The sequence below is a fragment of the Mytilus californianus genome, unplaced genomic scaffold (genome assembly GCF_021869535.1).
Source record: "Mytilus californianus isolate M0D057914Y unplaced genomic scaffold, xbMytCali1.0.p SCAF_26, whole genome shotgun sequence".
Taxonomy (NCBI): domain Eukaryota; kingdom Metazoa; phylum Mollusca; class Bivalvia; order Mytilida; family Mytilidae; genus Mytilus; species Mytilus californianus.
Window position 1 is genome coordinate 2444561 of NW_026262675.1, and position 27745 is coordinate 2472305.

General features: G+C 30.8%; 1 protein-coding gene across 7 annotated transcripts in view; it reads left to right on the forward strand.

The window, feature by feature from the left end:
- LOC127732674 (ral GTPase-activating protein subunit alpha-1-like) overlaps nt 1–27187 on the forward strand; it is an 88198-nt gene extending 61011 nt beyond the window's left edge. For 4 of the 7 annotated variants that reach the window (XM_052241838.1, XM_052241841.1, XM_052241844.1 and 1 more), the window contains 14 exons: nt 534–587; nt 954–1104; nt 1392–1558; nt 2373–2554; nt 3938–3955; nt 6978–7085; nt 7341–7412; nt 7715–7838; nt 9713–9868; nt 10611–10769; nt 11158–11285; nt 12208–12323; nt 13822–13929; nt 24016–27187. In XM_052241838.1, the coding sequence (XP_052097798.1) occupies nt 534–587; nt 954–1104; nt 1392–1558; nt 2373–2554; nt 3938–3955; nt 6978–7085; nt 7341–7412; nt 7715–7838; nt 9713–9868; nt 10611–10769; nt 11158–11285; nt 12208–12323; nt 13822–13929; nt 24016–24146 (1674 nt within the window). In that variant the 3' untranslated portion in view covers nt 24147–27187. Of the gene's footprint in view, nt 1–533; nt 588–953; nt 1105–1391; nt 1559–2372; nt 2555–3937; nt 3956–6977; nt 7086–7340; nt 7413–7714; nt 7839–9712; nt 9869–10610; nt 10770–11157; nt 11286–12207; nt 12324–13821; nt 13930–14566; nt 14641–16267; nt 16288–24015 lie in introns of all 7 variants that reach the window. The other 3 variants (XM_052241842.1, XM_052241840.1, XM_052241839.1) reach the window with 3 other exon arrangements.
- Nucleotides 27188–27745: the final 558 nt, after the last annotated feature.

The window sequence follows — 27745 nt, forward strand, 5'->3', positions numbered from 1 at the left end:
GAGTTTATTTAAAGGATCGATAAGTTTACCTGGATCGTATCTAAATTTCCAGGCTCGGTAAACAACATCTCCGTAAAATTTAGGATGTGCTATCCCGTTAAAAATAAGTTTTCTACAGGTACAACCAAACTTCCAAACCAAATCTTTATATCTATGGAAGAATTTAGTAAAGGTTTTCAGTAATTTGTGGTAACGAAATCCCTGTCTTAATAATTTATCAGTAATACATAGATTACGTTCATTGAAATCCAAAACATCACAACAGACACGGGCATAGCAAATGAGTTGTGATAAATAAACACCGTAAGATGGTGCCAAAGGAACATCACCATCCAAAATAGGAAAATTAGCAATGGGGAACAATTTGAACTTAAAGAAAATATAAATAGTATGTTAAAAAAGATTAACAATGACGAACCCCATGTGATGCATGCCTAACAAATAACATCTGTATTGTTTTTGTAAACCCAACACATTACAGTAATATTTATATGATCCAGAATAGTTATTAAGTTTTACTTTTATAATTTCAGTTTTTCATTTTGAACAAAAGAACTTTGATATCATTCATAGAGCTTTCTGCATTGGTGAGTAAAATCATATGTTGTACTTATTTCTCATAATGTGTAAATACTACTGTGGATTCATTTATTTTTGTGGGTACAAATTTTCCTGGATTGAGGAAAACTTGCTTTTTCGTGGATAACTGATTTCGTGGTTTTTCAAAAGACAGCAAATTTGCAATTCGTTGAATATTAAAATTCGTGGTTTCCCTGTACCACCGAAATCCACGAAAATTGGTATCCAACTAATAATAACAAATCTACAGTATTGATAATGAAGGTTCCCATTCATACAGTTGACTGTATAATACTTTGAATTATGACTTGGAGTATGCTGAGCACAACAAAGTGTGAATTCTTTTTTTTTGATAATTTTTTTTTCTATTTTAGACAAATGCTCCAGGAGGTGGAGTAACAGCAGGATTGACCACTGCTAGAACTGTTTGTCGTGTGATATTGAGAGACCTTACTGGAAAATACTCATGGGATAGTTCTGTACTTTATGCCCCACCATGGTGTAATAAGGGATCATCTTTAAACAGTAAGTAAATTTGACTGAATTCTAAGTAAATGTCGATTACTTCCAGCTCAGGTATATTTATGTGTTAAATTGTCAATTTGTGCATGGAACTGAAAGAATAAAATATATTCTTTTTGAAAACACGTGAATACACATTATATCATTTTCCAATTACTTCGAGGTCAGATATTTTGTACTTAAGCTTAATGAATTAATGGGTGAATATAAAGAAAATATAGATATTGATTTACTGGTAGGAAATAATTAGTAAAATAACTTATATTTGAATGTTTTGGTATATTTTGTAGATGCCAAAGCTTTGCTGGATATTTGTACTGAAATTGAGAGGGAGCCACTTTTGATACAGGAAGAAGAATTACCACCATCAATACTCCCTATTACTGGTCATAGATCTTCTTCACAGATTCCTTATCACCAGACAGATAATGAAGTGGAATATGACAATTTAAATGATGTAAATAAGTACCTTTTAGAATAATTGATTCATATAAAAAAATCAGTGAAGCAGTCGCTTGGCATTTGTTATAGCATGTTTTCTGATTATGGAATGCTTACTTTTAAATTTCAGACATGGTGTTTTTTTATCAAAATACTGTCTTGTAATTAACTTCGGGCTAAATCTTATTTATTTCTTACTATTTCCAAACTGATTCTCTGCAGGGCATTATTCTATACCTCAAAAACTATGTGGGTATCTCTGAAAAACTTTGTAATTTTCTTTTAAAACAGATTGGTGCCGACCAGGTATATTGTCTACAGAATGCAATGTTAAGGCCACATAAACCTTTAAAAATGCTGACAATAAAATTCCTTGTTTACAGTCAAATGTGAGAATGCTTTTGAATTTAAAGCATGAAAATGAACTGTTTTCACAAATAATTGCCAGTTTTCTTGCAATGTGTTTAGTTAGTAAACATACATTTAACTTAGAAAACAACTACTGTAAATTCAGAAATTATTGCGTGCATTTATTATTGCGATTTTGTCATTTTAGACTAAAATGCGATTTTAATTTTTTGCTATATTGAGATTAATTCTGTTTAATTCATATAAAAAATTTCAAAATGCGAGTTTAAATTATTGCGATTATAACCCTGTCACATTTTTCGCAATAATAAAAACATCGCAATAATTTCTGAATTTACAGTATGTTATATTGACATTCATGTACACTTGAAAGTATAACACACATTCTTCTACAACTTCTAGATTACATTGATCATATCTGAGATGATATGTCTTTTATCTATGATACTTTCTTATTACAGCTCCTAGGTTATATTGGCTATACAAGCCCTGAGTGTATCTTGGAACCTGGTTTACCATTGAATGTTGAAGCACCTATACCTGAAGGTTTAAGTGAAGATGCTGAAAATGTTGTTACAGATATGGTGATAGATCAGAAACTTGGAGAGCTGGAATATTACCAAAAACATAAAAATAGTCAAAGGTAATTGGGTACATAAATACTTGGGAATCCTGGCATGTCTATGAACTATTTTAGAAAATAAGGATAGCAAATACTAATACTGTAAAATCCGTTGTGAAAAGAATTTTTTATTCAAATGCAGTGACTGATGAGAAAATAGAATTAAATTTCAGGATTTCAGGATTTTATGTAAATACTGGTATCTGCTTTAATCAAAGTTGGACTAAGTCATATCAACAATGGTTAGGAATTGTGTTTCCATAAACTGGTGACTTAATCTCATTTACACAAAATTCTTTCACGATTGGGTAAAGAAATATTGCAGCAGAAGACATAATATGTTGTCAACTATTGTCTTCTCTAGCATAGCTGCAAGATGCAAAACTCATTTCTGATAACATTTTGTAATGATTTTATTTGGAAAGCATGAACTGCAGCTAAGAATAATGTGGTCAATTCAGTTCTAATGAACTGCAGTTTTTTTTTGTGTGTGAATGGGTACTAAATTGCGGCAATGTATTGATAGTAAAATTTATGCAAGGGTTAAGGTACAACTTATAAAGTAGGTTTACGTATTCTTTAACTTACAGTTTTTATTTCCTATTCAATTTAACCATGTGAAAACATTTTTCACTCTCAAGGAATTTATACCATTATTGATCATGCAATCAGTAGATACAAATTTAATGATAGAATTTTGGGAAACTTTTATTAAATTTCCTCAGCAATATCCAAAAGAACTAACAATTGTTGGTATTTATTACCCTTTATTTATATATATCTGTCTTGTCATATGATACTGATATTTAACATGACAGAAAACCTATTATGTTACTAATTTTATACACCTGCCTCGAACAATGATGCACATGTCATTACGTCTGTTCATCCATCTGTCACACTTGTTTTTGGATAATAATTTAAGTACGGTTTTTTGCAACATTTAGGAGAATGATACTATGCCTTTGATAGGAATGAAGATACATATAAATATAAGATAATCTTGACATATGTTTTTCATATGAGTGACCGTGGAAGCTTTATGTAAAGGTGTAGATTTTAGCAATTATGGGAAATAGAAAAGACTTTATCAGGAACTGATTTACAACAGCAGAGAAACCATTGTGGAGTCAAAAGTTTATGCTAACATATATTGTATCTAATGATAATGTGAATCTTTTACTTTCTCATAAATGAATACAGTATTGAAATAAATGAATTGCCATTTATGGGAATTGTTTATTCATTTATTTTTTCATCTACCCAATATTGAATAGCTGTGACAAGTGCTATATTTAGGCTTTTAAGAATTGCATACAGTGCATTTTCTTTTCCTTTATTTTTAAAATTTGGTTTGTTATTTGTTCACAAAATACTGAGTGTAATATTTTTTTTTGGCATCAGACATGTGGAGAATGTGAAGTAAGTTGTAGATGGCTATATTTACTCTGGTTTATAGCTTACATAAAACAAGTTTGCTGTGTGTTTTATACTTTATAGTTTCAGTATATATTATTTATCTTCATTTCTCTAACTCTCTTCTTTTCTACGTGAAAACACAGCATGCACATAATTATTTGAGATTTTATGAAGCAGTAGGTTAAACAGAAAACACTTTTTATATATGCCTCTAATTTGATATTGTATTGTGTATGTGTTTTTGGTTCTAATATATGATTATTTAGTTGGAAGTAGTTTCTCTACATTTAATTTAAACAAAATGGTTTTTGACTACCGTTATAAAATAGAAAAACAAAGGTCGAAAGGATATGGGGTATCCATCCATTACACAAAATCAGTACATGCACATCAAATATACACAAAAAGCAAAGGAACAGTGCTTTTATTGCTGTTCTTCATCTCAAAGTCACAGTGAGGCCTTCAACATGAGCAAAAAAACTCTTGCCTCACTGTAAGTTTAAGACGTCCCCTAGCACCGGCTTGAGCAGAATTATCTTCAAAAATAATTTGGATACACTTTGTAAGATGTAACACTGACTGAAGTTAGTTTGTCATTGTCTCTTATTATTTAGATATTTTATTTTCGGTAGTGAAAATGATCAAACCCAATTTTTGTTTCACATTTTTTTATCCATTCTTTGTAGGAATTTATTACATCATAGTTTTTGATTCTGATTTTAAAAACAGTTTTTTAAGGGGAAAATACATTAAACAAAATCTTGTTGAGATATTTTTCCTAATATTTTCCTTTTACACATTTTTTTTTTTTTTTTTTTGGCATGACCTAATCTTTACATACAGTGTGATTTATTTTCAAATTTTGGGGAGAATTGACAAGATAGAAATGACCAATTGTAATTGTTTATTTAATTAGATTACTTTTTATAATTAATTATTTTGATTCCTTTTGAAGAAAAAAATATCAAGCATAGTTGTTGTTTTTTCTGAAATCTAATTTAGACAAATTTCAGATTTCAAAGTTTTTAGGATTTATACGAGTTATATTGGTGTGTTCATACAGAAAATTCTGTCGTCATTAACCAACAAGTTTCAGAAATGAAGTGATTGATTGATTCGCGTTGTTTAATGCCATTTTCAGCATGCTTGATTAATTCATGGCAGCCAGTTTTTATTGGTGGAGGAAGTTGGAGTGCCTGGAGAGAACCACCAGCCTTTGACAGGAAACCTCTCAATCTTAGTCAATTAAGATCAAAGTCCAATACATTATGCCAAAAAAACGGTTTGAACTCTCAACCTCGGGGTCGGCATACTAGTGCTCATAGTAGATGACCATCACTTAGACAACTCACCCACTGAGCCCCACAATGAAAAGAAGAGATAATTATCTCAGTAAGCTGCTTTCAAATAAATTAAAGATGTAGGGTTTATGTCAATAAGGCAGCAAACTAACAACAAAGTTAATCAAAAGAAATCTAGAGAGCAACATGTAGTGTGTTTAACAATAGACAGGTGTTTATACAATCATCATCCCATGTCAGTAATAGTAGTGAATATATCTAAAAGAGAAAAACAGATCTTTCTCTGTTATATATTTAAAAAGATAAAAAATGTTATGGTTACTTTAGCATCAACTAATATTATAGTATTGAAACTGCTTAATGAATGACTAATCTCTTATAAGCTCTCAATTTGAAAATTTAAACATACAAACATAACAAAGATTTGTTAAAAAATCATCTTCTTCTTGCTTTCCATCTTTGACATTTTACATAATGTTTTGATATAATCTAGAAATAATAGCTGATTACAGATATGGATATTTGAAAAATAAATAATGGTAATGTGGTGATAGTTAAAAACATTGCAATATCACATTGATTATATCGGATCAGGATATGGGAAAAGACTGACACATTCAATTTACTCTTTACATATATAGTGTTATAATTTTTATACCATTTCAACAAAGTTGCAAAAGGGGATGTAGTAATGGTAAATTAAATAGACTACTGTAAATTCAGAAATTATTTGGTGCATTTATTATTGCTATTTTTGAAGAATGGACGTAAATGAGGGATTGATTATTACGATTTCAGGAAAAGCTGCATACAGATATATGCATCAAATATCAGAATGTGAGTTCTTAATGCGATACTCATCCAGTCGCATTGATAAAAAACTCGCAATAATTTCTGAATTTACAGTATATGTTTGTTATTGGGCTGTCCTCCCCTCCCCACCTTCATGACAATGCAGATTAAATTTTAGTTTAGGTATCACTTAAAAACTGACCTTAAGTGTAAAAAAGTTAAAAGTCTTTTTCAATAACAAATCTTTATCTTTGCAGTTTTACTCTATTCATTTTAATTTTGTTTGATAACCATTAAGTTTTGAAAAGTTCTCTAAAATCAAAAGAATTCATTCTGAAATTTTTTTAAATCTTTATTAATTTAATTAATTTTAGAACTACTTATGTTCAGTTTTAATTTCTATCAGATGTTTTAAACTCAGAATCAACTGAACAAGATCATTTTCGTCAAAATTTAGTAAACCTTAATTTATACTTGACATGCTATGTGTAGAATAGATATTTTCATAATATGCCAAATAATCGAAATGCAAGCATATAATGAAAAATTAGATAACAGACAGTCTAATAGATGGCTCTTTGATAAAATGCTTTTCTCAGACTTTAAATGAAAATTGCATATTTTAACTGAAAATCAAGTTGTCTCAATACTATATATATTAAGGTTTCTTCTGAAATGGAAATGTCTTCATGCATACATAGATTCTGTTTTCAAAAACCAAATATTAATGCATGGATTTACATTCTAAAACAATATATCTTAAACTTCATTTGAATAATTTACTTCATGTCTCTAAGAATGTTACATGTGTATAGCAACTTTTATCTGATGATTAACATTATATCATATTACCATGCATGTTATATGTATATAGATAGTTTTGAATGGAGTGAAAAAGGGCATTTTTATAAGTGTTGTTTGGTATATTTCAGTTTGATTGCTCAGCCACAGATGCCATTAGAGGTTCAGGATCCTGTATCACCATTTCAAATTTGCAGAATGCTTCTTAATCAGATGGGGCTGTTAGCATGGGAGAAAAGGTAATATTTATTTCACTGTAGGTTATATTGAGCTTCAGACACAATTGGTCTTGTTTTCAGTAGGTATATGGATTCAATAACTGATAGCTGATTAAAAACAATAGATGTATATATTTCTTCACTGTTTAGTTTGCAGCTAAGTAATAGCCAATGTCAATTTACATAGCATCAAAATAATATGCTAAGAAAGGAGGTTTGATATTTTTACATTATGATGGCATGAGTAGTAAAATTATAATTATATTTATATTTTAGATGCAGTTTTGATCTTTTGAAGAAATCTGACAGTATGCTTAGACAGCTAAAGTATTTAGATAATCAAAAGTGGTGAGTTTAAAACATAACTGTAGAATTAACAGAACATTACAGTATTTTAAGATATACTAAGCTACAGATTAGAAATAACTTTTGGAAAAATGAGCTTTTATCATTGTTTGAAGTTATGGCCATAACCCAATGAAAGATGCATGAGTATTAGTGAGAGAAAAAAATGAGAAAATTGTTGAATTAATGAAGCATACCAACAGTTTCAAAATTTGCTCTATTAAACTGAAAATTTAGGAGAGGGTATGTTTTCTAACCAAATTTACCATTATAGATATTCATTCAATATTAAAAATATATTTCAGTCGAGAAACACACAAGTTTGCTGTGATATATGTAGCAGAAGGACAGGAAGATAAAAACTCAATCCTAAATAATATTGGAGGAAGTAAAGCGTATGAAGACTTTATATCAGGATTAGGCTGGGAGGTATGTAGTGTGAAAATTAACATTTGACTTATTAAGTCGGTCGAATATGTCCTAAGTTATTATAAAAATATCTTAATGTAATATGTTTCTGGCCTGTAATAAACATGCATAGTCTGTAAGAAAATTTAATTGGCTATTGTATGATTATTTCTTGTTAAGCTATTGCCTTTTTCGATAAAATGCTGTCTTTATAGTACATAAAAAATGAGATCTTGATGAATGCCAATGAGGCAATTATCAACAATAGTCCAAATGACATGGATAGAAACGACTATAGGTCTCATATATCTGGAGAAACAGTTTTAAGATAATTATCTCTAGCTTGAAGGTCAACGTCACAGGCTAAGTTTAACATTGCAGACCCTAGTTTCTTGCTTACAAATTGTGTGATTTGTTCACCACTTCTGAAAGATTTCAGGACCTCTAGTTACAAGTCAAGGTCATAACTGCTTCAGACCCTTGATTCCATCCTAACAATGTCACAACAAGGTCAAGGTTTCTTCATTGATAGATTCTGAGTTCAGAGATAATGTATATTTTACTGTAGAAAATTTGTTTTAAAAAAAAGCTAATTCAAAATTGTGGACTGATAAGACTTCTTGAGATAGCCTCAAAGACTTATTGTTGAATTTGAAGTGTTAGAATGATTTAGGGTTTGTTTTCTCTAAATGCACACAATGGTAAAACTATCTCTACCACTCATACAACAATAATATATTTATAAATCTTTTTCATCTATTTACTTGAATGCTTGTTATATGACCGCAAACAATTTTTTGGGATCATATAATGGTATGATGTCGTCGTCTGCGTCGTCGTATGAAGACACATTTGTTTCCGGGACAATAACTTTAGTTTAAGTGAATGGATCTCTATGAAATTTTTTAAGAAGGTTCAATACCACAGAAGGAAGGTTGGGATTGATTTTGGGGATGATGGTCCCAACCGTTTAGGAATTAGGGCCCAAAAGGGGCCCAAAACAAGCATTTTTCTAGTTTCAGGATAATAACTTGTGTATAAGTATTTCGATTGCTCTTAAATTGTACCACAATGTTTAATACCACAAGTAGAAGGTTGGGACTCATCTTAGGGGTTATGGGGCCAACAGTTTAGGAATTAAGGGCCAAAAAGGTGCCAAAAACAAGCATTTTTCTAGTTTCCAGACAATAACTTGTGTGTAAGTGAATGGATCTCTCTGACATTATAACACAAGGTTCCATATCACAAAGGGAAGTCTGGGATTGAGTTTGGGTTAATTGCCCAAAACATGTAGGAATTAGGGGCCAAAAAGGGCCAAAAAGAAGCATTTTTCTAGTTTCCAGACAATAACTTGTGTTTAAGTGTATGGATCTCTCTAAAATTGTACTACAAGGTTCCATACTACAAAGGAAAGGCTGGGATTGAGTAATGGGGTTATTGCTCCAAGGAGGGTTTCAAAAAGTTGAGGGGGGGGGGGGGGGGGGGGGTTTCCAATTTTTTTAGGGGATTCATATTTTTTGTTCAAAATTTTTCATATTTAGAATTTTTGAAAATTTTCAAGAAGAAATCTTCCATTGCACAGTATTGCCCAATAGATTTGAAAATTCTTTGACCACATTTATTTTGTGTCAGAAACCTATATTATGTAAAAAATTTGATCACAATCCAAATTCAGACAGTATCAAGCTTGAATATTGTGTCCAAATTTGCCCCAACTGTTCAGGGTTCGACCTCTGCAGTCGTATCAGACTGTGCTCAGCGAAGCATTTTATTATTTATTGGAGAAATAAATGACAAATATATAAACATTTGAAAATGTAAAATTTCACATAATCTTTCATTAAAACCTGAAGTTGATAATATTCCAACAGTAAACACGTATATTTTGTTTTCAGATTGATTTAGAAACTCACCAGGGATTCCTTGGAGGTTTACACCAGAACAAATCTACAGGAGATACTGCCCCTTATTTTGCTACTTCTTTGTACGAGTGTATATATCATGTCTCTACCAGAATGCCCTCAGGTTCAGATGAAGCAATCCATACAAAGGTATGCATAAAAAGAAAATGTGGTATGATTGCCAATGAGACAACTCTCCACAATAGACCAAATGACACAGAAATTAACAACTATAGGTCACTGTACAGCCTTCAACAATGAGCAAAGCCCATACCGCATAGTTAGCTATAAAAGGCCCCGAAATGACAAATATAAAACAATACAAACGAGAAAACTAACGGCCTAATTTATGTACAAAATAATGAACGAAAAACATATATGAAACACAACAACAAACGACAACCACTGAATTACAGGTTCCTTACTTTGTACAGGTACATACAGAATGTGGCGGGGTTAAACTAGTTTGAAGGCGACAACCCTCCCCCTAACCTGGGACAGTGGTGTAACAGTACAACATAAGAACAAACTATAAAAATCAGTTGAAAAAGGCTTAACTCAACAGATGGATACAAATAGAAATACATCCAACAAAAACACAAAGTGGACGTGGACGGGTACTTGTACATCCCAACAACAAAAAGACACTTAGCACAGATCTGAGAGTACTCGCAGTTACTGACAGCTAGTGCAAAGCCAATAACAATTAATAAAAAAAATCATGCATCTAAGACTAAGACTACTATGTTGTTGTTTTAGATTTCGTTACAAAGTAGGTAAGACATATTGCTATGTTAACGGTTTAAATCTTGCCAGAAATGATAACCTTGGAAGTAAGACTTGGGTGTTTGAGAGGATATCTGTATCAACAGTTTATATATTATTATTGTAGATCAAACATTTAGGAAATGATGAAGTACACATTGTATGGTCAGAACATTTCCGTGATTATAGAAGAGGTATTATACCTACAGAGTTTGGTGATGTTATAATAGTCATTTATCCTTTACCTAATGGTTTGTACAGAATACAGATTATCAGGAAAGCAGAGGTATGTCATACACCTTACAATTAAAAAATCTAATCCTATTGGGATCAGCTTTTGTATTCCTCATCCTTTTAAGCTATTCTGGAGTACCTTTACTTTGTATTCCTGAAAACCACCATTTCCAAACTTTGGAAACTATCCAAAAGATTAACAAAATATTTCTGAAAAATTCTGTAAAAGATTGCTACCAAATCTTTTGAAAATTCTACGATATGATCTTATTTACAATTTAATGTTTAATGACGTAAATTGCCATTACTATTACTATTACTAAAAATTTGGTTGAAAATGTTTCTGTTACTACCATTTTATATAAATGGAAAAGAAACTAAGTCAAAGGCAATGTTTAGTTGCCTCCTGAATAATTTGATATTATTTTTATATTTTGTAGATTCCATATTTTGGACCTCTCTTTAATGGTGCAATAGTGGATCGTAAAATCCTACCCGGTCTAGTCAGGGCTGCTGCAATAAATGCAAGTCGTATTAAAAGGGCTCAAATGTCCTTGTATCACTCATTGTATCCTTTGTTTATATTCCCATTATTGTGTCTCCTGACAATATTCAGCTGCAGTGACACATAAGGATCACGTCTATCTTCTTGCCACATCATCCATGCCACCTTGTTAATTGACAACTCCTTGACAATGGCTGTATGATTTCAACCAAACTTTTGCTATTTCTGCTTATATTATTAAGGAAACTCACAGGAGGCACACTTCTTCATTGGAAGTCACACACATATATTCATTGATGTGTAAAGCAAATAATATGCAGTGTTACTTGTTTAATATGTACATTTTCAGAATTATCAGTTACACAGCGGATAGGTAACTCTGTATCTGGTGTTTCCAGACAGCCTTGAGATTTTAATTAATACATTGTTGTACTCCCAAAACCTAAACAAAAATCTCATCTCTTTTAATGTGAATAAAGCAATTTGATTAAGGAATGACTCAACTTTTAAAAATGAATCATTAAAAAGCTACTTTCTAGTTACAAAAGTAAAGAAAACATCAAATGTTCCTGAAGGATTACTGACCCTGAAAATCTTGAGTTTAATTTTCATGTTTTTTAGTGAAAAAGTAGTTTGAAGCTTGTTTCAGGTTGAATATAATTTTTATTTCCTTTTAGTAAATTTTAAAAAGTCTTTGATTTTATTTGGCCATACATAAAAATATTTTTTCTGTAGAGTATCTATGAAACACTTACTGTATATAAATACAGATTGAATTACTTCCTTTTTTATGAACTGAAACCAACTGATATTTGTTTAGATGTAAATTTAGTTTTGTCATTTAACATCATTTAAAAGTAAAAAATTATGTAATATGTTTGCTTCATATGAAGTGAAATGATTAGAAAGAGAAAGTTTATAACAAATTTGCATTTATTGTACTACCACTGAATAGTTATATTACTGTTTTTCTTAATTGAATCAGTTATGAGGAACGTGCCAAAGGTTTCGACACATTAGTACAAAACCATATAGACATGACAATGTTTGAAGATTTCTCAGCAAGTGTGTTTGCTCCAGTTCTCCCAGCTAATTCTACAAGTAAGTTAACACCAATTTATCCTGCAATCATTCTTTTTGAGCGGTCAAAATGCATTGACTGTATAAATTAACATGATGTACAGTCACTGACCATATAAAGCCATAACCACACCAACTGCTGAGACTACTTTTTAAATTCTTCATGAAATGAACACACCACCATGAGACGAGCACCGACATAAACTTATTTCTCTTACAAAATTTGAACAAATCCTATTGTTCTTATTTGTTGATAAAATTGTATGAATTATTACATTCCTTTCATATTGTTGATATTTTATTTTATAATCAGCTGCACAGCCACTTGTTCAATGACTGACTTCAACAACACACATGTTGAACCATAACATTTTTACTTTGCCAATGTAAGAGGCATTTTAATGACTAAAAAATACACTTATTAAAACAGAATGATAATACAGTCACTAAATGTTTTTAAAACTGTTTGAGATTGCAGTACAAAGACAACAATTGTGTATGGACTTGACATAATAATGATTTAAGTCATTCCACATGAAACTAACCCGAATAATTCAGTCGTTATATTCCGCTGATCTACGAAGGCTACATTAACGCCTGAACGTCTTCCTCGATAAAGACCGTCAACCGGAAAATTCACACCGCTATGCAATATGGGAATTTTGATTTAAGTTGGCAGCTAAAGAAGGAGGAGTTCCGGATGTTAATTGATGTTAAATGATGTAAACTGATGTTAATTGATGTTAATTAATTATTATCGGATTTGTGTTAATTGAACACACGTGTTTAGTAAGACAATTACAAGACAGTTGCGCAGACTCATTATCCTGATCGCCGCCGATTGGCTCTCTCTCACAGAGAGCAGACGACGCGGCCAATGATCATAAGGAGTTCAAGCCCTCGTGTGGGAGAAAATCGGACACGGAAAGGGCTTGAATTATTCGAGTTAACATGAAACAAGAGTAAACACTGGACGTAGTTATGTCCCCTGATCTAAACCTTGTCCCTTATTGTTATTATGTCAAATTGATCCACTATTATTGTCCATGTATATGTTTAGTCCTATTGGCATAGTATAAATGTCTAGTGTTCACAACTCCTCTAACAGCTGTTCCTGAAAAAATTCAATGCATATTTGATAAGAAATTTCAGTTTTTGATTTGCTTTGTATACAAACACTTGATCCCTTAACAGTTATAAACAAACATTTATTTTAATGCCATATTTGTTATCAAGATTGAGTGAGCATACAGGAGCAAATACAGCATCTCAAGATTTATTTCCCCAGGAAATGTGTAATCCAATGAAAAACAAGGAATTCTATCATTGGTGAATCCAGCGTTTTGTCAACTTATTTTTCTGTTTGGCTTAATGCAATATTTTGTAACATCATAACTGAAAAAAAAGTGGCTATTAGCTTCCAATACTGAACTATTATTTGATTATGAATGAAAACATATACCGGTAGGTTAATTAGCTGTACAAGTTAAAAGTTTTATTTCTGATTTTTCAATTTCAGTATGTGACCAAAGTACAGACTTGCCACAGAGTGCAAGTTCCAGTTCATTAGAACAGACATTTACAAGTCCTGATCAAATGTCTCCCTCTAGTGCTAGACAAAGTCGAGGTAGGAAAGTACAGTCTGCTATTTGGCATAAAGGACGTGACAGTTTGATTTTCTTTTAGCTTTGTTCCCACCTATGGAATTTTAAGCATGACAGACTGTGTGGTTCAGCTTGGCAGTTTTGTTGTTGTTATTATTTTAACAATTAACACCAGTTTTTCCTAGCTAAGAAATGGAAGATGTTTTCATTAAGGTTACTAAAATACTCAGGGACTTTTTAGTAATACTGTAACCTTTTCTTTAAGAACAGTAGATAATTAGAATTAATTTCAAAATAATAATTGTTATTTTTTAACATTTTATTAAAACTATGTTTTCAATTTAGTATGACAACAGCAAAAATATTAACTGGCAATTTTGAACAACTAATAATGTATGCTTTATAGACGAAAATCCTACTAATCATTTTAAATTTTCAATAGTTCATTCAGATTCTTTCATTTAAAAAATGCAGCTGTATATGTAGTATTTTCAAAGTCTTTTATTATAAAGAAACCAAAATAATTCATCAGGAAAATTTTCTTTACCCTTTTAAAGTTTAAACACAATAAAATGTCTTGCACAAGATATACTCTAAGGGAAAATTCTATTAACATTGTGTATAACAATGATAACAGTGTACATGTTCATTATCACACAGCTCCTGGCAAAAATTATCGAGGTGGTTTGCGTCGCCAAAATTATGTTGACTTTGGCTGATCATTCTAAAAGCAGGTAAACATGGAATGATGATTAAGGAATGACAATGAATGCATGATCAGTGATAGGGTAATATATAGCAATGCTTACTGTGCAAATATGGTATTCAAAAATTCTGTTGCATCTGCACTTTTAGATAAGCTTCAGTTTTACAACTAACATAGTTAAGATGTGTAAATTGTTCTGTTAAATTGAATAGGTTAAATCTAAAATTAACTTCATTTTAGAAAGAAAAGTATTTAAAAATTAAATATTTAATTGGAATTATAAATTTAAATATATTTTTTTTTTCTCTCAAATTTTCTCCATTTGAACACAAACATATTGGATGATGATTGGGAGGTAGGTTTTCTTGTAGCATGAATGTGTGGTGAGATTCCCTTTCAGTAGATAATTGTGGTTTTTACTTTATATTGTTTTCTGTAATTCTTTTAAATATTTTTTCATAGTAATTCATTTAATTGAATAACATGGTTAGAAGACTCATCAATTAAAATACGATTAAGTCATTTGTGTACAAGACCAATATTATAACTCTGATACTTTATATTGGTCTTTGACAGTGCCCGTTGTCATCAAATTTAGGGTGATTCTTTTAATTGTCTTATGATTGTGGCCTGTTATTGATTTCTTGCATGAAGAGATATTTCTTGTATCACACTGCACAGAGTGTGATACGAAAAACTGCGTTAATTTTGATTGGCTTATCCAGCATCAGGAGACGATATTACGACATTTCCATTGGCTATTCATTAGGTCATTTATAACTTTCAAAGGTTAAGTCGATGTACATTTCGTCCATGGCAAACGACATATGTGATTTCTTTGATAATATACAAAACACTCACACTTTTCACCTGGAAATCCTCTTTTTATCAAATTTTATTACATTCTGAAGCATACAAAAATATTTAGAATGTCTGATGTTAAAGTTTGACACCGGAAAAGGACATATGACGTCATACTGGTATGTGCAAAAGACAAGATCAACGATTCATGGAATTTCTTTTAACACAATGAGAGTGTTGATTGTAGGAGAAATAGGTTTAACAACTCGTGAGAATTGGCTATCACTTGATGTCAACTCTCATTATTTGATTCAAATAGTAATAATAAACTCGCCAATATTATTTAATAGAAGCACACATGATTTATTTTATGAAATTGCAGTATCTTTTTTTCTTATTTAGTTCAGTGTTATTGATTTTATTTCATCTAGTGTAGTTTTGCAATATTCTGTTTCTTGTGAATTTTTAATTTCTGTCAAACATATCTTTAAGCTACTTGCAGTGTCAATATTTTAATATTCTGTATGCTTATTTGAGGTGGGAACTACTTTATTTGCAATTATATGATACATGTATCAATATTTATTGGATTGATTGAGGTTTAAACTAAAGGTTTGAGCAGTTTAAGTTTTTTTATTCATTATTTGTGAAGAAAAGACGATTTTCCTTTCAGTAGCACATTTGAGCTTTTCAGTAGGCTGATTATATGTTCAGTTTGAATGCTTTTTGACCCATTCCACAACTATATATGCATTAGACATTAATGTAAAATTAACAGCAGTAGAAAATCTGGTGTTTTTGGCTTTTGGTTATATGGTATAGCTATTTTAACCATCTTTCTAATTTTCTATTAGTATATAACTGAAGACATGTGGTAAGTCTTTGTATGTTTCTGTTATCTGAATGCTTTATTCACAGTCATATTAAGTTGCTATAATGTCACTCAGCATGATGAGATGTGGAAAATAGACCTGGTGTTTTCTGTTTAAAGACAATTAAGATTAAAACAATGGTATATTAATCTATTTCTCCTTGAAATTTAGACTGTTTCTGATTGCACTTCGTCTAACAGTAGGTTATAACATAATAATAATAAAAAAAATTACTTCTTTCTGTTTAAACACTTAATCAATTTCATTTACCATTATTTTTATTAGAAGATATATATTTGAAATTTTTAAATTAGGGACTCCATCAGAAACTTGCTAAGTTTAACAAATATAAAAATAAGAAGATTATGATTACCAATGAGACTACTCTCCACCAGAGACCAATTGACATAGAAGTTAACAACTATTTGTCACTGTACACACTTTAATCCAATTCCAGAGAAATAATCATTCTTGAATTTTCTTTTCATCATTCATTATTCACTTCTTTTAAATCATTTTACAATTTAGTGTTTTCTCAGAACATTGAGATCTTTCTATACACCTTATCGCTATTTGTCCGCCATTACTGGACATCACAAAGTTCCCATAAAATTTTGATGTCATAATAGAAAATATCTGACGCCACAATGGAAAAGTGATTGTTGTATGATGTCAAAAGTTCAAGTGGGACAGATTCTCGGGTCAAGTGGGAATAGTGATAAGGTGTATTAGATACAGAGTCACAGACAAATACTAAGACCCTTGCTGAGCTGGCAATTGTCTAAGGGATGTATAAAAATGTAGCCATTAAATCTTAGGATCCTAGTTTGGAAAGTACAACACTCATCACATTACAGAACCTATTCAACATATCTTCAGAGAGGTCAATAGATAGCATTTTGCGGGGCAACATTTCTTTTGGCACTTGATCATTGTTAAAGATCCCATATCATTTTATTTAGACTTTTGGATGGTATAAATTTTATTTTGCTTTACTGTTTCCTTTTAACCCATATCTTTTCTCATTCATTATAATTTGATGAATTTAATTTATCTGCCAATTTTCAAAAACATTATCTACTAACCCTTACATCTGACATCTTGATAAACTATTGAAAATTAAATTAGTCAAAGATAAACGTCATAATAAGATAAAAAAAAAATGTCTTCTTTGACTGTATCAAACTTAAGATGTTTAAGAAAGGATTTTCATATGAAGAAAGTGAATAAAGCATCAGATGGTTTCTTGTTGTGAATTTTGTTCTTTTTAACTTTTTTATTTATAGAAAATTCAGCATTTGTGAAGTTGTGACATTACTGGTGAATGGAAATTTTTAGAAGGTTGATTGACTGGCAAATGACAAAGTTGCATGGGGAATTATTTCATTTCTGCATGAAAGCTTGGTGAAATAATGTTTGATACAGATTTTACTAATTCACCAATAATTAACATACAATTGTTGAATTTTGTTCTTGATGTTGTATTTTTTAGCTCACTGTTGTGTGAGCGTTTATTTTAATCTCATTTCTGTTATTGTAATTTGTACAACTATAAAATGTTAAGGAGTTATGCAGGTATGGTTCTATAGGTATGCACTCCATTTGTGCCTAAAATAAAGTAACTTTTATTGTCTGAAAACAAGTCCATGGTATCTCAGAAACTGTTTACAATTTTATCATTTCCCCACACTTTGAATGAAATTTAAGGAAAATTATCTAGGGTTTGTCTATAGGCTTGTTAACTGAGTAGGCCTGGTAAGACCACTTTTTGGCCTCAAAATATAGCATTTCAAAAATTTGTTAAAATGTAAACTTTTGGCTATTTATTGGAAAGGAGAATACTTTTGCTACATAAATATAGGCTTGTTTTTGATATTACACAGCACATGCATCAGGTATTAGCATTATTAATTCATGCAAAATCATCACAATTTAAGCATTTGTTCTAATTTTAGACGTTTTTTGTCTAAAATAGAAGTGGCCGCACTTGTGTTCAGTCTTGATATTTAAATATATGTTGTATTTGAAGATGATACATAAAATATAAAAAGGTTGAGACTAAACACGAATGCGGACACGTCCAATTTAGACAAAAACCATCTGAAAAGTGATGTTTAGTGGCATATTTGATAGATTTTTATACGACCGCAAAAATTAAAAATTTTTTGGTCGTATATTGGTATGACGTTGGCGTCGTCGTCGGCGTCGTCGTCGTCTGGCGTCGTCCGAAGACACATTGGTTTTCGCACTCTAACTTTAGTTTAAGTGAAAAGATCTCCATGAAATTTTACCATAAGGTTCAATACCACAAAAGGAAGGTTGGGATTGATTTTGGGGGTTATGGTACCAACATTTAAGGAATTAGGGGCCAAAAAGGGGCCAAAAAGGGGCCAAAAGTAAGCATTTTTGTAACTTCCAGACAATAACTTGTGTGTAAGAGTATGGATCTCTCTGACATTGTACCACAAGGTTCCATATCACAAAGGGAAGGCTGTAATTGATTTTGGGGGTAATTGCCTCAAAATTTTAGGAATTAGGGGCCAAAAAAAGGGGCAAAAAACAAGCATTTTTCTAGTTTCATGACAATAACTTGTGTGTAAGTGTTTGGATATTTCTGAAATTGTACTACAAGGTTCCATATCACAAAGGGAAAGCTGGAATTGAGTTTGGGGGTAATTGCCCGAAACGTTTAGGGATTGGGGGCCAAAAAGGGGCCAAAAATAAGCATTTTTCTAGTTTCCAGACAATAACTTGTGTTCAAGTGTATGGATCTCTCTGAAATTGTACTGCAAGGTACCATACCACAATGGGAAGGCTGGGATAGAGTTTGGGGGTGATGAATCATAAGGGGGTTCAAAAAATTTGGGGGGGGGGGATTTTTTTTTTTCTTTTTTTTTTTTTTTTTTTTTTCTTTTAAAATTTTCCATTTTAAGTTGGTTATTTCTGATTTATATTTAAAAGCAAATAATAATGATATGGTAGGAGATACACACCAAACAGGATGTGTAAATTATTATATAATAAGTATTGTGTAATAGCAAGAAATTTTCAATTGCACAGTATTGCACAATAGCAAGAAATCTTCAATTGCACAGTATTGCGCAATAGCAAGAAATATCCAATAGCACAATATTGCGCAATAGCAAGAAATTGTCAATTGTACAGTATTGCACAATAGCAAGAAATATTCAATTGCACAGTATTGTGCAAAAGAAGATACTTCGTATAAATTGCTTATTTCTTGATCAATTTCAATGGGGTTTTATTCTTGAATTCTTGGGGTTCTTTAATATGCTGAATCTAACCGTGTATTAAGTTTTTGGATTTTGGGCCCCGTTTTTAAATTGGTCCACATTGAGGTCCAAAGGGTCCAAAATTTAACTTTGTTTGATTTCATCAAAAATTGAATTATTGGGGTTCTTTGATATGCCGAATCTAACCGTGTATTTAGATTCTTAATTTTTGGTTCTGTTTTCAAATTGGTCTACATAAAGGTCCAAAGGGTCCAAAATAAACTTAGTTTGATTTTAACAAAAATTGAATTTTTAGGGTTCTTTGATATGCTGAATCTAAACATGTATTTAGATTTTTGATTATGGGCCCAGTTTTCAAGTTGGTCCAATCGGGGTCCAAAATTAAACTTTGTTTGATTTCAACAAAAATTGAATATATTGGGTTCTTTGATATGCTGAATCTAACCATGTATTTAGATTTTTGATTTTTGGGCCCCGTTATCAACTTTGTCCACATTGAGATCAAAAGGGTCCAAAATTAAACTTTGTTTGATTTCATCAAAAATTGAATTCTTTGGGTTCTTTGATATGCTGAATCTAACCATGTATTTAGATTTTGGATATTGGACCATAATAGGTGAATGTCCAATTTAAAATTTTTAAGTTCTTAGACCACATTCATTCTGTGTCAGAAACCTATGCTGTGTCAAATATTTAATCACAATCCAAATTCAGAGCTGTATCAAGCTTGAATGTTGTGTCCATACTTGCCCCAACTGTTCAGGGTTCGACCTCTGCGGTCGTATCAAGCTGCGCCCCTGCGGAGCATTTTATTTATATTTAAGCTTGAATTTAGGCGTCTTTATTGACCAAATCAGTTCAAGTCTTTTACATAAACTAATTGCATCCAATGAAGAAGACACTTAAGTGTTTAAAAAATGTCAAAAATATTTCATCAGATGTTCTTCAAATTTTAGGCCAAAATAAGCCCTTACCGGACCTTCTCCTTTATGTAGATCAGGAATAAGGTTTTTAGATATGAATATTTCTCTGTTGTCCCATTTTTATAACAAAAAATCCAAAATGATGCTGTGGATGAAGTCTCTAAAAATACTCATCACTTTTTTTTCTGCAAGTCTTTTAGTGTTTTTCTACATTGTTGAAATCTGCAATAATTTGTATCCCCTCACCTAAAGATATGGAGGGGATTTATACTGTTTTATTCATTCATTTGTTAGTTGTCCATCTGCCCCAGTTAAGTTTGTGTGTTTTTTAAGTCCAGATCTTACAAACTGCAAATCCTAGAAGAATTGATATATTGTCAGTTAATGCATCATTTTTATACATGATGAAATTAAATGACATTGACTTCATTTCAAATGAAACCAAAAAAGCTGTTTTTCAGAAAGTATACTTCATATCCTGTATACAGATGCCTTATGTTATGAAGTTACTGTTGGGCATATGTCCATTGTCATTGACCTCATTTTCATGGTTCAGCTTAAAGAGAACAAAAAATAATGTGAATTTCTCGGTTATAATGAGTGATAGGACAACTATATTTGGTATATAAAATTGCTGCAATGTTTACATGTTTGTGAGATAGTGTTCACCTGATCTCATTTCATGGATCAGTGATCAAGGTTAAATTTGTGTGGTCTTAAGTATAATTCAGTATAAAAGATTCTAGAGTAATATGTCAACTATATTTAGTGTATCGAATGACTGTAAGGTGCACATGTCCATCTGGCAGTGTTCATCTGACTTCAAGACCTTTTATGCCCCAACCAAATGTTATGAAACTTATACACAATTACCACAAAACTCAGATCAAGTGCAAATTTGAGTAGCGTCACTTTGACTGTTCTTCAGTTATGTCCCTTTATAACTTTATATGATATGCATCTCGGGACACATTCCCAATTTATTTATTTTATTACAGAAAAATAGAATCGTAATCTAAGCAATTGAAATTTTTATAATATTTTCTATCATATTGAATTCAGTAATGCATTTTTCAGCCTCCCACTAAAAGCAATGAATGTGCTACTGAAAGAATACAAAGAATGTAATTTAGTGCAAATCTGAACTGTTTTTACCTTAGAGAAAATCAGTAAACAATCAGAGAACATTTTCAGAAATTAGGCTTCTCTGAAATTATGTTGGATAGTCTCATCATCCTCACAATTAAAGTCTGGACCATTCAGAACATCCAAAACAGTGATGTTCCCACAATGCAGTATCATTTCTTAATTGTTCCATTATCCAATGATTAAAATTCTTTATTTGGAGGCAACATGACACAGACTATGTGTCCTTGAAGCTCTAAGCAAATTCTGTAGAACAATTTAAACTTAACTAATTTTAAGTTGTATACATTGGTTCCTTGTATATAACATATGTTTCATTCATTATTTGACACATGAATTCATTTTTATTATGCATATTCTGAAACTCTGTGGTTAGTAGGTTGTTAAAATAATTTAATTCCTCTTTTTTTTTTTTTTTTTTTTAATGAGAAGTTACAAAATGTATTATCATGTTACTTTTATTAACCTTTGAATTCTACAATCACTCAGTATTATAAACCAGTAAGGGTTTTCATCTAGTATAGTTTTATGGTTTATTCCATCCGCCTCTTAACATTGCTGCCTCTGTTAATAATATCAGGATATTTGACAACAAAGTCAGTAATTTTATTTGTTCAAAATCATCCTTCAAAAGTTTAATCTGATTGAAATAGAAATCCCCTGTCTACGATTTGCTTACAAGGCTCTGAAAAGGCACCTTTCTGCTTTCTGTTTTAATTGGGATCCTTTGGTTTTGTTGTAATGGTACACACCTTCAAAATTTGAAGGCTGAAATTTCATTGGCTGCTGTAATAATTCCAAGTACAGAACCTCGATTAAACTGTTGTCAGATCCTTGCAAGAATAGCATGGACAAAGCATCTAAAACATGGCTTTCTGAAAAAATATTATATCAAAAATTAAATTACAAAGACAGTAAACCAACCAATGCCTGGTAAATCTTCAACAGATAGAATTCATGAAGGGTTGTTACAATAAAAACATAAAATATAAAGACTTGTAACAACAACACAAAAATTAATATGAATAAGATCTTTGAAAAACTTGATTCTTAAAATTTTAACAAAACTGAAAAATAATGTGAAGAACAAATCGCTACCAAACTTTGACAAATCTTACATCTAAAGATAAACAAAATTTTACAAAAAAATCAGAATAATTCATGTGAAGTTCCCAATCTGATTAAAATCAACTGTAAGTTTACACTACAATATTCTGTGTAGCGTATCACAACATCGAATTTTAATCAGATGGGTGAAGTACCGATATTGCTACAAAACATTTTATACAATAGTATATTCAGGATCCTCAATTATTTCCTGTAAGCTGGGAATTAGGGAAACCCCACCATAGCCATAATGTAATATACCCCAGGCTAAGATGTATGTACCTGTCAGTCAGTCCAGAAGTAATTTTCCTTTCCTGATGTAAATTCAAATTCTTAACATCAGATTGAAACCTCTATATATTCACATATGATGAGAGGAAGATCCAATATTTATTTTGAGGTCACCACATTCAAAGTTCAAGGTCTTAGTTACTAAAAACAGAAGGAACTTGTGCATTAAAGTGATTTCAAGATGCTTTATCAAATATTACATATCAGATTACAACCTTGCTTGGATATGTGGTCACATAAAATTAAATGAGGATACCATTTAGATTTTTAAGTCAATAGCTCATGCAGAGGTCAAGGTCAAAGTTACTTAAAATAGACCAAAATTTGTGCATAAAAGTTGTTTTCAGATTCTAAATCAAATACTACATGATTGCAACAGTACTTGGATGTATAGTCACATATAATGAAAGATTTTCAGGTCACTATATTTAAGGTCAAGGTCATAGTTACTAAACATGCACACTGTAATAAGTGCAGAAAAGTTGTTTGTGGCTGCTCAATCAAAAACTTCATATGGGAATGCAGCCTTACTGGAATATATGATTACATTTAATGAGATGATTAATTTTGACTATGTTTAAGTTTGCAAGTGGCTATTATTGACACTGGAAATAGACCAAAGAGAATAATACAGTATTTTTAGAGCCTCTAGTTTGGTTCATATTTTACCAATAATAAGTCATTAAAATGACCTTTTTGATTAAATATGCCAGTTGTAATATTTGACAGAAAAAAACCATTTATATTACGGTTTTCATTAATTATACAATTTTGAAAAAGCTATAGAATTTTATATATTGTGTGATTTGAGGGAGGGAACATACAGAAACTCTTTTTAGATCTCCTCCTTGGACTTCCGTACAACCAAAAGATGGTAACAAAATAACGTTTTACATTATAGGTTATGTATGAATCTCTGTTCTTTCATAATGTGTAAATAAAGTGGCATCTCTCACTAAAATATATATGTAGAATTGTATGTCATAAATTGGAAACTTTGTCTTTTCAGGTAGTAGCACTGATACTGCTAATGAAGAAGGCCCTATTAAAAGAACAGCCAGAAGACTTTCATTACGTTCAAGAAAAACGGGGAAATCTACTTCTGTAACTCCTCCTTCTAGTCCACTTTTAAAACAGTAATGTAACTCATCTCTAGGATATTCAATTTGTCTATATACACATTATTTATTTGAAGGGTTGTTTACAGTTTAACAATGTAGGGTATTTCTTTTAGAATCTCTCCAAATACATTTTACAGTCATTTTTTTTTTTTACCTTAGACTTATCATTTCCAGTAAAATTTTACCAAATTCTCATCCACCTTTGTCCCAAACATTTGAGGACTGTGAATGAACAGTTTTACTATGGAAGTATATTTTTTTATTTATTTGATACATAGGATGCTTTCCATTATGCAGGTTCAGCTGGTTGCTCCTAAAAATCTAGTTACCATGAACCATTAATTCATTAATGTTAGGATACCAGTAAAATGCTTATTTTTGCAAATTTTATTGATTCAAACAGGATAATAAAACACATCTTAATTCTCAGCTATTTTCATGATTTAATACCGGTAATATATATGATCAATTAAGGCATTGTGGCACATTATGGGATGGAGATGATTGACCACAATTAAACTTTATTTGATTTTCATTATAATTATTTGATTTGCAGAAATAAATAATGAGAAATAGGACATTTTCGGTTGCCTCTTTTATTCAATTTCTACGTTTATGATATTGAGCAGATATTTTAGAAAAGTTTTGAATTGTTAACAAAGATATGATGAATCAAATGTTTGAAAAGTATAGTAATATGAAACTTATAGTATGGGTGTGTGAAGAAAATTCAATATCTGTCAAATGTATATGGAGATTATCTAAAATTAAGGCAAATATTGAAGAAATTTCAATGTTTAGTATGTATGAAACATTTGTTTAAAGTGATGGTGGATGATAAGAAATCTCATATTATGGTGATCACCCTTTGATTGTTTGGAATGGAGCTAAACTGAAGGTGTTTATTTTTTCACTTTGAGAGGCATCGTATTTCTATATATTTATGAAACTTTTATTAGGTTACAAAAAGAGCTATTTGTAATGATAAATAAAGTTGTTTATAATAGTTCACAGGATTTAGAATTTTAGCAAAAGAAATCCTTATCTATTTATCCTTATTATTAGTGGGTGGGGATATAACATTCAGCAGCAAATTTGACATGACTATTCAGGATGAGAACATGTTAGTACAGTGTTACTGTGATGAATTTATAAACCTTGCTTTGAACTGGACCAACATGCTGAGCCAGTTATTCAACATGCTTAGTTGCTCAAATGATAAGAAGACATGTTACACTTGTGGTGTGCATGCAAGTATAAGGTCAAAGGTGGGGTTAGAAATGTTTAGTAGTGTTAAATAGTGAGTTCAAGTAAGTTACAGGTGGTTCACAAAGAAAGGATATAAACTTTTATTTTGTTGAAATTTTCAGGAAAATTTTCTCTTTGAATAGTCTTTCACGTTCCTCCATGAAAATCAAAAGGGTGTCACCGTAAGGTTAAAACATTATTGTGGTTTTGTATTATTTGTTGAAGTGTTCATTTATATTTATTTATTAAAGGGATTTAGTATTTATGTATAGTCCTGTTAGTACTAATAATACTGTGGATTCATTATTATTCGTTGAATACCAATTTTTGTGGATATCATGGGTACTGTTGAACCACAAACTTAAATGTTCAACGAATGACACATTTTCTATTAGGTTGTATGCAGACTTTAGAAAAACCACAAAATTAGATATCCTATTAGAGTTTTCCTCAATCCATGAAAATTGGTACTCTCTGATATAAATGAACCCACAGTAAGTGTAATCTGTTAGTTATCATAGTTAAAGCTAGGCTGTGATATCAAATATTGTGTATTATTTTTAAAATTTTAATATTTAGCACCTTTTAATACCCTAAACCAAAGGTCTTGATGGTGTAAAACACATAATTTTTCACAAGATACTTTAGTTTTTATGGTATCAAATGGCTTGCAATTGAACTGTGAGTTTCTGCTAAGGTAGATCAGATATTCTCCTGAAATGGATGAAAGATTGAAGGTTTTTACATACAAATTAAATGGAACTTGTCATATCTCTTTGTTTATTAAAACAACATTTACATTGAAGAACAGTCAGTTATTCTTGAATGTTATCAAAGACCTATTTCAAAAGGATGCTTGTAAATTTTTTTTTTATGTTATGTATGTTCTAATGCTTATATCTGAATCAAAAGAGATTTATAATTGCTAATTACTTTATTCCTATCTTAGTGTTTGAATAAGTTAAAAACACTGTTAGTATTCTCTTTCCGTATACAGTATTTAATATTCTCAGGGAATTTAAAAGTGCATTTATTGTAGCTACTTATAATGTAATATATCTATTTTTATTGTATTCAGAATAGGAAAAGCTATTTGTTCAATTCAGAAGAGATACAAATAGACAAGTCATTATTAGGAATTATACTAAGCTTAAATGATTTGTTAGAAAAGTCATAACATTATAAAAATGAACATTACATTTAGATAGAAATAATTGCAACTTCTTATAACTAAGTGCATGCAGCATTGACAGCAAACAGTTTTAAATTTTTTTTTGGTTAGCTGAAATATAATTTCGATAGACATTCATCACTATTTAGAAGTACTAGGACATGCAGACCAGAGAAATCCTATCCAGCATTGTTATTTGGTTGTTCATTACCCCGTTTTATGTTCAGCTAAGTTAAAAGGATGCTTGTAAATTTTAATTTTTTGTAATGTATGTTCTAATGCATATATCTGAATCAAAAGAGTTTTCTAATTGTCAGTTACTTTATTTCTATCCTTTTAGTAATGTTGTTATTTTTTTTTTTGCAATGTGAGGCTGTCCCAACATTTGTAGTTAATGTAGGTTATTGGTCTGGTCAGTATATACTCATACAATAAAATGAATGTGCAATACAAGACATTGTGCCATATTATTGGTATCACTGCCATTGTTGGCATACTTATAGAATCATCTTAATATGTACTGTTGTGATGTTATAATTATCATTTACATGTTTATATTCTCCTCAGTTCTTTAATATCTTATATTTCACATATATAAATTGTGATTTTCTGAAAGTGAAATAAATTTATGGTGTAACAGTTTTATGTTTGCTGATTTCTTTAACGATAATATAGTCATATTTTAGATGGGACCAAAATACATTATAAAAATAGTATGCACAAAGATGATGGAGAAAACATTATAATTTGCTCCACAGGGTTGGTTCAGAATACATAGATACCTTAAGTAGTATGAGAATATAAACAAATTCAGGAAGAAAATTAATCAAAGATGGCAAAAGATTGCTGTACTACCTTAAATAAAAGAAAAAACAATTTTCATAGGAATTTTTTTTGTCAATTCTAAATCAATTTAAAGATTCCTACAAAATGAATATCGTTTCCAGATGAAGTAGATAAGGAGATATAGGCTCATTTGGACTTTAATCTGATTGGTATAACTTTTCTCTCAAATTGGGATTGCAAAGTCCATACAGTCATTTGGTAAATACATATTAGTTCAGTTTTGCTCATTGTTATTTTCAATAGATCTTTTATCTTTTTCATTGAAGTAATGTTTTGTGTCTGCTTATCAGTGGACATAATTGAGCAAACTTTTTTTTTTAATTCAAAATGTTTTTAGATGGTCCATGGGAAAC